The 12319-nt window shown below is 35.3% G+C and overlaps 1 protein-coding gene across 4 annotated transcripts in view; it reads right to left on the reverse strand.

The window, feature by feature from the left end:
- Nucleotides 1-12258, reverse strand: part of LOC136822370 (poly(A) polymerase type 3-like) — a 29097-nt gene extending 16839 nt beyond the window's left edge. For 2 of the 4 annotated variants that reach the window (XM_067078606.1, XM_067078609.1), the window contains exon 1: nt 12101-12258. In XM_067078606.1, coding sequence (XP_066934707.1) covers nt 12101-12105 — 5 coding nt within the window. In that variant the 5' untranslated portion in view covers nt 12106-12258. The remainder of the gene's footprint in view (nt 1-12100) is intronic. The other 2 variants (XM_067078607.1, XM_067078610.1) reach the window with 1 other exon arrangement.
- Nucleotides 12259-12319: the final 61 nt, after the last annotated feature.

Consider the following 12319-nt stretch of genomic DNA (forward strand, 5'->3'; position numbering starts at 1 on the left):
CACCTGGTTTAATAATCATACATTAATGTGTCATTGTTTTAAATCTGGAGTTATAAATTATTCAACATAACATCAAGATTAGTAAAAGGTCTTTTGATATTTGTGAGTGCACTCTTATTATAGTTTTGATAGACCTTTTGCAGGATGCAATGTCATGTTGAGTGTTTAAAAACTCTGGCATCACAACAATAAACCACAAAAGCATAATTAGGAAACGTGTGTGCAAAATATTTTTTATTGATGCTGGAGCCAGAGCCACGTAAAATATTTGTTGTTGTTATTCCTGTCAGAGATACAAAGTCATTTGGGGTTACATAAATGAGGGAAAGGCAACACTCAACAGGTCAAAAGCAAAAAAAGCTCTGTGAAATGATTATTTCCAAACTTCTTGATCATGCCATATTTAATTACCTTAAAAACCCCCTCAATTTTTAGGTAATTTTTGTGTAACTATGGGAAAGCATCCTCTTGCTAAGAAGGCTTGATATCAAAACAAAACCACTAAAAGGTTTTAAAAATAACTGAACAAGCTTGACCTAGATTTGTTTGTTAATGTTGTTTAGCTTGTACCCATTGAAACGCGGAGTATGCTTGAGTTTTAAATTATCTAAGATGACATTGTGATTAGGAAAAGACCTATTTCTACTGTTCCTGTAGCTATAATCTCTTGACCATGCATTTTTGTATGGGTATTCTGCAATTTTACCTGACTATTATTATCCGTGGAAATTTTACAATGAAATTTAAATTTTTTTTTACAATTTTCAGCAAACTAGAAAATTGGGAAGCTTTTTAATTCCAAGAATCAGAAATGAGATCAGGAAAATTTCTACAATAAGGCTGCTGTCACAAATAACTTGTGTTCACGTCATCCAACAGACTGATAATTTTTCTTGCTTTTCCGACTCTTTTGAGTCAGAAAGTCACAAAATTGTGGGAATAAAAAAGATTTGTTTAAAACCACCTCATTGTTTGTTGAGTATTATTTCATTTATTGAAAAATACACATTTCAACATTAATCTTAAAATCTCTTTTATTGTTTAAGTATCTCCGGGGCTCAATGTTGAATAGAAAATAAGCGAGCAGAATCGGCCTTGCAAGTGGGTCGGACAAAATGTCCGATCAGGGTTGCTTTAGCTTGAAAATTATGGTTTTTGGGTCAGACAACGAGCAATTTGGGTTGGACAATGTCTGATGTCCGACTGTTATTTCAAGCCCTGGGGATTGACAAAACCTGGAGAAAACCTTTTCCGTACATATTATGTAGCTGAAGAATCTTAAGACACAGTATTTAAAGTGAAACAAGATGGTGGAAATTTGTGATTGGAGGTTTTTGTAATTGGACAGCATGACAAAGGTTTGTTATAAATTAGCATAGCAGAGACAAATCAGGAGGTAGGGTAAATTGCGTTTTGACTTCAGTGATTTTTGAAGCAATAGGAGTTCGATTTTTTCAGTTTGGAGTAAAAAAATTGATTAGTTTGATCATGGAGGTAATAAAAATATAGATGGAGATACCACTCCTACTATTCTATTTTATTGCATCGTTGATAGCAAACTGTTGCTTTGTTGCTTTGGGAAAAAGCCATTAATTTTGCTTTCGCTCATGGGAATACTTGAGTCAAAGAGAATTTGAATAAAATCACACATTTTTTATTTGTTCATTGTACTCTAGGGGCTGAGTTAGGTCCCATATGCACATCGGCGTATAGTCATTTTTTCTTTTGATCATGAAAGTATAGTCCTTGAAGAGTCAGAAAACGTCTGTGGCGTTATTTGGATCACGCTCAAATTTCCATAATGGCGGATTTTAGATTTTCAACCCCTTTTAGCCCTCTTGCTTGAAAAAAGTTTTTTTTTGACTTTAAACATAGACATATTATATATCAATCGATCACAAATTTTATGCTGATCAAGAAAAAGGTCACAATCATGGTATGAAAATTTCCTTATCTGGAGATATAAAGCACTTTCGATTTCGATTTTTTGAAATGACTACTTTTGGTTCCAGATTTGCGTGGCTGTAACATTTGATTGGCTTACTTTATTTACTTGAAATTTTCGGAGGGTCTTGCCTACCGTTCAAATAATAAAATTCAGAAAAATTTATTTTCTACATGAATTTCGAAATCCATAATGGCGGATTCAAAATTTTCTTTCGTCACCTGGGCTCTTAGGCTCTGCCAGGCTAAGAAAAATATTTTTTTGAGCTTAAAACCCAGCATATTATATACCAATCGATCAGAAATTTTATGCTGATTAAGAAAAAAGTCAGAACCATGGTCTGAAAATTTCATTATCAAGAGATACGAAGTACTTACCTTTTCTAAGTTTTGAAAACGAAAGTACTTCATAACTCGAGATAACAAAGTTTTCAGACCATGGTTTTGACCTTTTTCTTAATTAGCATAAAATTTCTGATCAATTGGTATATAATATGCAGGGTTTTAGGCTCAAAAAATATTTTTCTTAGGCTAAGTCAGAACCATGGTCTGAAAATTTCATTATCAAGAGATACGAAGTACTTACGTTTTCTAAGTTTTGAAAACGAAAGTACTTCATAACTCGAGATAACAAAGTTTTCAGACCATGGTTTTGACCTTTTTCTTAATCAGCATAAAATTTCTGATTGATTGGTATATAATATGCAGGGTTTTAGGCTCAAAAAATATTTTTCTTATGCTAGCAGAGCCTAAGAGCCCAGGTGACGAAAGAAAATTTTGAATCCGTCATTATGGACTTCGAAATTCATGTAGAAAATAACTTTTTCTGAATTTTATTATTTGAACGGTAGGCAAGACCCTCCGAAAATTTCAAGTAAATTAAGTAAGCCAATAAATGTTACAGCCACGCAAATCTGGAACCAAAAGTAGTCATTTCAAAAAATCGAAATCGAAAGTGCTTCATATCTCCAGATAACGAAATTTTCAGACCATGATTCTGACCTTTTTCTTAATCAGCATAAAATTTGTGATTGATTGGTATATAATATGTCTATGTTTAAAGTCAAAAAATTTTTTTTTTTTAGCAAGAGGGCTAAAAGGGGTTGAAAATCTAAAATCCATCATTATGGAAATTTGAGCCTGATCCAAATAACGCCACACACGTTTTCTGACTCTTCAAGGATTATACTTTCATGATCAAAAGAAAAAATGACTATACGCCGATGTGCATACGGGACCTAACTCAGCCCCTAGAGTATTGTGTGATGACAGTTTTGTTGATAAAACATAAGAAAACCTTGCAAGAATAAGCACAGAACATCAAATATGAAATGTTCGCTGCTCAGGGAATCCTCAGCAAATTTTGTCATTTTTTACATATTTAATAATGCCAATCTTTCAACTATATTCTATCAAAATTTTGAGGCAGCTGCTATTTTAGATCTAAAGATATTTCTAGCAAAGAACCTTCCACAAACAACAAAGAATTCGCAAAATTTGAAGAAGTTTACCTATTGAAAGTTTCCTGATAAAATAAAAACTTCTTTTAAAACTATAAAGAAATTATTACTCGAAAAAAATTCGCATTTTACCTAAAAATATGAGGTTTCGTTGGACAGAATAACTTTACTTTAGTTCTTATATTCTATATCTTGACTGATTTTTGCTATAAAGGATTGGTAATCAAAGGAGGCCAATTTGAAGGAAATTTCTAAAGAGTTTTATGACTTCTCTGGCAATTACAGAAAAGTTGTTACTCCATCTAACTTTTATTACCTCTATGGTTTGATGATATTAAAGGGACATAATTTTAGTACTGACGAAATTTGTAAACAAACTGTATATCGCTGTGTCAATTCAAGACAGCCTTAAGTCCATTTTTTCCATTTTGAGATAATTGACTTTAAAGGTTGAGATGTGTTGGACTTAAGGCTACACATTTTATGTCAATGCTTCATAGAAAATAAAATTTGCACTAAAATTTAGGACTTAAGGCTGTTTATGGTTGATATATTATGGAACTTTCTAAATTCTTATTTTTTTTGAATTGCAAAATACACCTCTTTCCCATTAGAATTCTGTGGACTTGAGGCCGTTTTTGGAAAGCGTGCATGCTAAAATAGGGGGTTATGGTCTTCTGTCTTGAATTGACACGGCGATATGCAGTGGGATACAAAATCAAAACAAATGTCACATGTCAAAATAAAAAATAAAAACGAATATGGCTGATTTTGATTGTTTCAATTGTTTTACAAGTTTTTTCTGGATAGGTGATTTTAATTGTTCTCTTTAATGATATGTCGTTTGTGCAATGTTTACATTTTACCACTTTTATGTCCCTGTAAGTCCTCATATCTTCCTTCACTTGCAAAAACTTTATTGTGGCACGCGATCGCCATTTTGACAGTTCCCAGACTTTTAAAGATTTACCGGGATTATATTATATTATATCCAGAATTAAACTTTAATCGTTCGATGAGGTTCGATTCTAGTTCGATTAGTTCAATTGTTTGATTGTTTGACAAGTTCGATTGATCGGGTCTGGTCTACAACTGGTCAACACAGAACTAGACAAAATTAGCAACTGGCTAGTCAATAACAAACTTTCTCTTAACGTATCTAAATCTTGCTACCTTCTTTTCACAGGAGAACCAAAAGAATCATTTAACATCAAGCTCAATGATACAGAAGTCACAAGAATGGACACAGTCAAATACCTCGGCGTCCATGGTTGATGACAAGTTAACAACATGGAAAGCTCAAGTCAATAACGTACTAGGTAAAGTAAAAACGGCAACTGGAATGCTGAAACTGGTACGCTACCTTGCTCCAAACACTGTCAATTGAATCTTGTACCACTGTTTCATTCAATCTCAAGTCCAGTATGGCCTAACTTCTTGGGGAGCACCTTCTACCAGGGGCCTCGCCTCAATAATGAACTTAACTAATAAAATTATTAACAACATTAATAAACACACACAAGATGAAGCCGACATATTTATACCTTTAAACCTAAACAAACTGTACATTCTTCAATACTGCAAACTACTTTACTCTCATGTAATTGATAAAACTCCCCCGTCATCATTAACCAATCTCTTTAAACCATCCTGATCACACCCATGATACAAGACACACAGGAAATCATGGCATTTTTAACATTCATCACTGTGATGCAATCTTACCAATCTCTTCTTATTCTCCACAATTCTGGAATAATTTTTATCCCCTAACCAGGGAAGTCTTCTACATCGAATCCTTCTGTTCTCGTGTAAACGTTGCCTCCTAAATTCTGAGTAACGTATATATACAATATATTTACCTATGACATTTGTTTTCTTTGTGTTTTTTTTATTTTTTTATTGACGGTTTTAGTTTCATATCTCTAGTTTATTGATAGAGTAACCTATCATTTTCATTTAGCTTTTAAGCTATTTTTAACCGTTTTAACCATGTATATTTCCATCTTCTTCTTTGAACTGTAAAATGTGTGTGAGAGCCACAGGGTTGGATAGTGGCGATCCAATCCCAGTTCCTTCCCATCTAGTATGCTTTCTACAACGTTGTGGCAGAAACGTGTCAAAGGTGTGGCAACTTTGTCTAGTAGAAAGTACACTTCTTTTTTCATTGTTATTTTAGTTTCTTCGGCTGGTTCCGTGGAGTTTAAGTTTTAGTTTATTTAATATTTGCGCGCGTTTCATACGTTCACAAAACACATCTTTTTACATCTTTTTATCTGTGGTGGTGTCTAGATAACACTGCTTGGCCTACCTACACAACCCTATTTCCATCATATAGGAGGATATTTTCACAAATGGCCGAAATCCTGTGTAGGTCGAAAACTGAGGAACAGATAATGTGTTTTTTTGAAATATTTCTTGACTCATATTGAGTTACTTCTTTCCATCTTAACTCATATTGAGTTACTTTCTTCCTTAAAGTCATTTTAGATCACTAGTTTTACATTGACGGATTTCTATGTCATCATATTTTCCTTTTCTACTCCAACCTGATTGATTTTCTGTGAATGTTCATTCTAGATTTTTGTTGTATTTGTATTGTCTTTTTGTTTTGTGGGTTTTTGTCTTTATTGTTTCCATTTTGAGTAGTTGAAGGTTTTATACTTCTAGACTATATATATATTTCAACAAAGTATATTTTATTTTTCCCTGCAGTTAGGAACATTTGGCGAGTTCCTGTACAGAGTCGCAATCAAAAAAATCATAACAACACTCATTAAAAAATGGCGTTCGTGTAATTCTCACTACTTTTAGCCTAGGCGATGTAGCAAAATAGAAAGTACTAGACGATTCCTGTCGTCACAAACGCCAGTTTAGCTTGCGCAGAAAATAATGCTGTATTTACGAATTTAAGGGCAAAATGACGCACTTAAAAGACCAAATAATAAATACTATGATTTCAAAACAATCATGAATATATCCAAACTTACGGGACAACACTTTATATCCACTTCTCGTGCGGAAGACCTCCGTTTTTTACCTGCGCATCGACTATTTAAAAAATCAGATTTTATTAACGTTTTCGTAGAAAGTGCCACGCCTTCTAAAATTCGAGAAATAACATATTTAATGTTTTGTGACGTCATTTAGGCTCTAAATGACGTCATCGAAAGGTCAATAAATTTTTTACTTCACTGAAATCAATTTGTCATTTACCCAAAAGATTCTCTTGATGATTTCCGATCCAATGAGGGGTCAACAATTGCTTAATTCTTCCTCAAACTCAAGATATTGGATTTTTCAGGTTTTGATGACGTCATCGAACCCAAAATGTCTCAATTTGAACATATTTATTTCTGAAAGTTTCTATATACCCACTGTTACCCCTCCCATCTTATTTCACATAGAATTTCCGATCCAATGAGGGGTCAACCATCTCCTAAAACTCCTTTCCAATCTCGAGATATCGCATTTGTCCTCTTTTGATGACGTCATCAATTGAAAACGCCTAAAAATTCAGCCAGAATTCAAAGTCACACTCAAGCCTCATTACTGCCCTGATGGCTTTGAAAACCTCACGTAGGTTATATCACCAATGTGTTTCTAGATTATGTCATAAGTTTGGAGAAAGACAAATTGAAATTCAATTCAACTACACTACACAAACACGGCAAAACAGGGGGTCGTTTATTTTCGATTTCAGATAGATTTGATTTCTGCCCAACTCAAATTTTAAAAATCTCAAATTTCTGACAATTCCTATTGCCGACTGACTGACCCTAAAATTATGCGAAGACAAATAATTTGCAACCGCCGCAGTCTAATTGAAAAATTGGATGAGGAAACTATTTTTCCAAACCTCCATCCAAAATGCGTGAGAGTTCAAACTGTTTAAAAATTGTGTGAGATATTGAAGAAATACTTGAGTCTTACACTCAATGCACCTTGGCACCTTGTTTTTTTCGGGCCCTAGCTAGGCTGGCAAACACTTGAATCTCTCGGATATTCTACTTTACTTTGTTTGTTTCTCAAATACCAGGGGATGTCAATCGAAAAATTCGATTACCGAATCAATCGAACTTAATTTAAGCCAATCGAATGATTGATTTTCGATTAGCCGAATTGATCGAACGCCAATCGAATTTCACATCTTTTTTTTGATTGGATTCGATTACCGTTCGATTGGTGTTCGATTGATGTTTGATTAGTTTCGATTAACGTTCGATCAGTTTCGATTAACGTTCAATTGGCATTTGATTAATTCGATTTATGTTCGATTGGCATTCGATTGATTCCATTTATGTTCGATTGGCAATCGATTAAATTTCATTCCAGTTTTTTTGTAATTTTCCGACCCTTAGAGAGACTGATATGAATTTTTATGATATTTGCTACCCTCTTAGAGAGACAATTTGAAAGGTGAAAAAACCAACCCTTACCGTCCGCACATACCCATCACCCATTTTTGCCTAAGTAACCCCCTCCAGGAATTAAGCAAACATTCTTCCGCTAACTTCTTTTGGCGGGAAGGGAATTTCATGGTGGTGTTACAAAAAATCTTCCAAATTTAGCCCGCAAAAAAATTAAACTTATTAAAGTAAAAGTTGGTCGAACGTTAATCGAAGTCGATCGAACGTTAATCGAATTTGATCGAACGTTAATTGAAGTTGGTAGAACATTAATCGAGGTTGATCGAACGTTAATCGAAGCACGACCCTCGACATGGCCCGAGAATTCTCGGGCCTCTTCGGGCCATGTTCGGGCCGAGAGACCCTATCAATTCTTTTGGCCCAAACATGACCCGAGTCATTCGGAGTCATTCGGGCCATGTTCGGGCCATGTTAAATGTTAAATTGATTCAGCATGTCCAGTCAAACAAAATAGTACAAAATAAGATTTGTCTGTTTTGTTTAAGTTTTGTTTATATCGCTCAAAAAAACTTTACGAGCTTCCCGTGGACACGCTTCAGTTTAAAACCAGGACCAGTTTACTAGCAAATATTTCCACCCTGCCTAAGTATATTTATAACTATGTTTTCATACCAAATAAGACATTTGTGACTCCCCAAGCGATTTGAAGTACACAAAAGTCCGATCGGCTAAAGCGGGTAAAAGACCGGTCTCATAGCGGGCGGAGTGAAATTTCAAGCGGCCTAACATTTTAGAACATCGGCCATGAAGCGGCCAATGGAATTTTTCCAAGAATGGCCTCAAGGCCTCTATTAGAGGCTTTTTCTTGATCGAGAGACCGGGCAAGCGGCCAGCGGCCTATTTAGCGGCCAGCGGCCTATTTAGCGGCCAGCGGCCTATTTATCGGCCAGCGTCCTATTTAGCGGCCAGCATCCTATTTAGCGGCTTTCTTTAGGGATCTTCTCAAAGATATAATCGATTTTCGTTTATGAAGTTTGATTAATGACTCGACTATTTATTCTCCTATATTCAATTATTTTTAATCTCCCATATTTGATTATTTAATCCTTGTTGTATTCGATTAATTAATCCTTTTTCGCTTATATCTTAGGGATCTTCTCAAAAATATAACCAAATTTTGGTAAAAATGGTTTCGGTTAAATTCGGCTGTTTAACCGAATCGCTTTGGTAAAAAGTTTAACTAATTCGGTAAAAGTAATTATTGAATTCGGCTTTAGCTTGTGGAATTCGGTTAAAGTTTTACCGAATTTCGGCTATAAAAATTTTTACGCTGTCTAGAATTCCACTGACTGAGACGGGGATATTAACAAAAGGATCGTTCGTGGTGAGACAGGGTTGTCTTGAAAATTGTTCTTTTAACTACTTACATATTCTGAATTTGTTTATCTAGTATTTTTGAATAGCGAAATACTTTGCTCTCTTACATTTCTTTTCAAATCATAACAACGAACGAAGCAGAGTGCAGACTTTTACTAAATGTTTGTTTACATTGAGCTCCCTCTGCGTGCTTTCCTTCCTTTTATCATGTGAACTTTTACCAAAAATAGTGATGAAATACACTCCTTCTGAGTGTGTCTCTTTCTTTTCACGTGATTTTCACTTTTTCTCTCTCGCATTCTAAAAGTTGCATCAAGCATTCGAAACATCACAGATCAGGAGCTTGTGACAAATCAGGAGCTTATAAGAAAGCAAAGCCTGCAAGATCATAGTGGGCACCCCCCCTGGATTCAGGGGGGGGGGTTGAGGATTTTCAGATTTTTAAAAATAGGTGGGGGTTGGGTTGATGAGAAATTTCAGGTGGGGGTAACCCTATGTAGGTGGGGTAACATTTTTCAGGTGGGGGTTGTCAAGTTTTCTGTATTTAACTTCGTTTGATTTTGTACTTTTTTGTCTTTTTCAACTTTCCACATACTATACTAGATAAAAATATAAACAAATGACTGTCATAAGTTCTGAAGGTTAAAAAGAGTTCATTTTTTCTCCAGTCTTTTCCTTTCCAGTTTGTAGTCCTCAGGACTTTTAACTGGGATCTTTAGTGTTCCTAAAAGGAACAAGACCTCCAAATTCGAAGGTGTGATTCGATTGCGCCGTTTTGTGCATATGAGTTGGAGTATGGTGTAGCCCCTTTCTACAGGCGAGGTTGCTGAAAAAGGTGGGGGTTGGGCTGATATGAGATTTCAGGTGGGGGTAACCCTATGTAGGTGGGGGTGACCTTTTTCAGTGGGGGTTGGAGGGGTGTTGCCCACTATGAAGATGCCCTTTTGGAAGCTTTCCCCCTTCTCTACTGGGGAAGCAATCGTTTCATTTTATTTTACAACATTTGATGGCTTCTTAGGTCAATCTTTATTTCGAGCGCCCTCCCTTTTATCTTTTTTTTTGTTTTGCCCTTTTTGATTTCTGAAAAAATCTTTTTTTGTTCCAAATGTACTTGAAAATGTAAGTAAATTAAAAAACAAAGCTAAGGGCCGCTCATGGCCGCTAATGGCCGCTATGTCCGATAAGGGCCGCTGTTAGCGGTATAAAACTTACTATGTGGCCGCTTCACTGTGGCCGCTTTTAATAAGCGGCCTTGCATCGGCCTTCTTCAATATCCAAGCGGCCCAAAAGGTAAAAAGACCGGTCGAGTAGAGGCCAAAGAAGATTGGTCTTTTTACCGATCGGACTTTTATGTACTTCAAATCGCTTGGGGAGTCACATTTAATATTTATATGAATTTGCAACATTCATATATTTAATATAATTAAGAGAAACCAAGTTTTTCTCAAAGAAAATGTTAAAAAAATTCAGTCCTGAAATTACACGCCTGTTTAAATCATGTTTTCAAAAATTGGCCCAAGTGTCACTGCTGTTATGGTGTCCATTCCAGCCAAGCCATATTTTATCATTCTACAGAAATCCCCGCTTGAAAAATCAAAACATTGATACGTGGTCGAGTTTACTAAACTTTGCCGAATTAAAACGTGGGAAAATATCATATGACGTATGACCATGTCTTCCGTTCACTCCGATCATGATTCTGATCACGTATTGTTTTGACTTTTTTAAACCAATGAAATCATCTGTTTATACCGCACTAAAGGCCTTTCTAGATTACCGCGCAAAAAAAACCAGGGGTCAGCATGAACTTTAAAGCCTGCTGCGGGAAAGGGAAATGGTTTTGAAGAACCAAATATATGCAAAAAGGTTTTAATATCATCCAAATATTACAAAAACAAGTGACATTTACATGGTTGATCTTTATAAAGTTTTTTCGTCTTTTTTCGCTCTTTTTGAAAAAATATTTTTTACTCTTTTTGTTATAACTTTTGGTCTAATGAAGCAATTTTAAAGTTTGATATACCAAAATTTAAGTTAAACCCTCCTCTAAACGATTTTGAAAAAATCAAGCTAATAATATATTTTTTCACTTTTTCGCAATTTTGAATCAAACAGGGGGAAGTTTTTTCAGAGACACCCGGTAGAATATTTTCTTTATTTTGAAAAACAAAAGGTTCAAGGTTTGTTTACTTTTTATTTTACTGCATTTCGCTGTCTTATTCTGCTGTAGTAGGCAATTGAAAACTCTTGATTTTTTGTTTTTGTCAGTGCTCGCTCGGCAGCCATTTTGAATTTTTTTCTTCAATGTCTGTACTCGGCAATTTCATGACCTCTACAGAATCGACGATTTTGCCTGAGGGGAACAGCAGTGGTGTGGCCCGTGAGTGGCCCGCGTGTGGCCCGAACACGGCCCGAATTCTCGGGCCATACTCGGGCTTTACAAGAATTCCAATAAAAGTTTTGACCCGAGAATTCTCGGGCCATGTCAAGGGTCGTATCGAAGCTCGTCGAACTCAATCGAAACCAATTGAATTTCACATGTTTTTCGGATTCGATTAGAATTCAATTGGCGTTCGATCAATTCGGCTAATCAAAAATCAATCATTCGATTGGATTCGAGTAAATTTGATTAATTTGATTGGCAATTGAACGTTCGATTGTGACATCCCCTGGCAAATATTACAGTATAGACCTTTTCGCCTTTCCGTCCGCCATCTTGAATTGTATGCAAAAATACAGGAACGAAAATGCTGTGGTTGGATTACGTTGGAATGTATGCAAAACATATGCAAGTTTACACAAAGATTAAAAGACAACAAAGCATCTTATAAATAAATATTATAATCATTAGAACAATAAAAGATGGAATTTCTTAATTTTATGTTTTAATTTTGTTATGTTGTAAAAAAAGGAGAAGAAGTCACAAAACTAATTGAACATAATTAATACCTCATCTTTCATTCAACCAGTTCAAGGTGAAGTCAATATCAAGTTTTCAGTTTCACTAAAACTAAAAGATGATGATAAACATTCAGACCATGTGTTTTAATAAAATTTACCACTCAATCTTTTGTTGTTGTCACTCCGCCATGTTGTTTTTCTTTTGTGAAGGTCAATTTTTCGTGCGTTTCACGAACGAATTTTACACGGCACTACGCCACTTTACAT

The sequence above is a fragment of the Clytia hemisphaerica genome, unplaced genomic scaffold, assembly GCF_902728285.1.
Source record: "Clytia hemisphaerica strain Z4C2 unplaced genomic scaffold, Clytia hemisphaerica genome assembly, whole genome shotgun sequence".
Classification (NCBI taxonomy): domain Eukaryota; kingdom Metazoa; phylum Cnidaria; class Hydrozoa; order Leptothecata; family Clytiidae; genus Clytia; species Clytia hemisphaerica.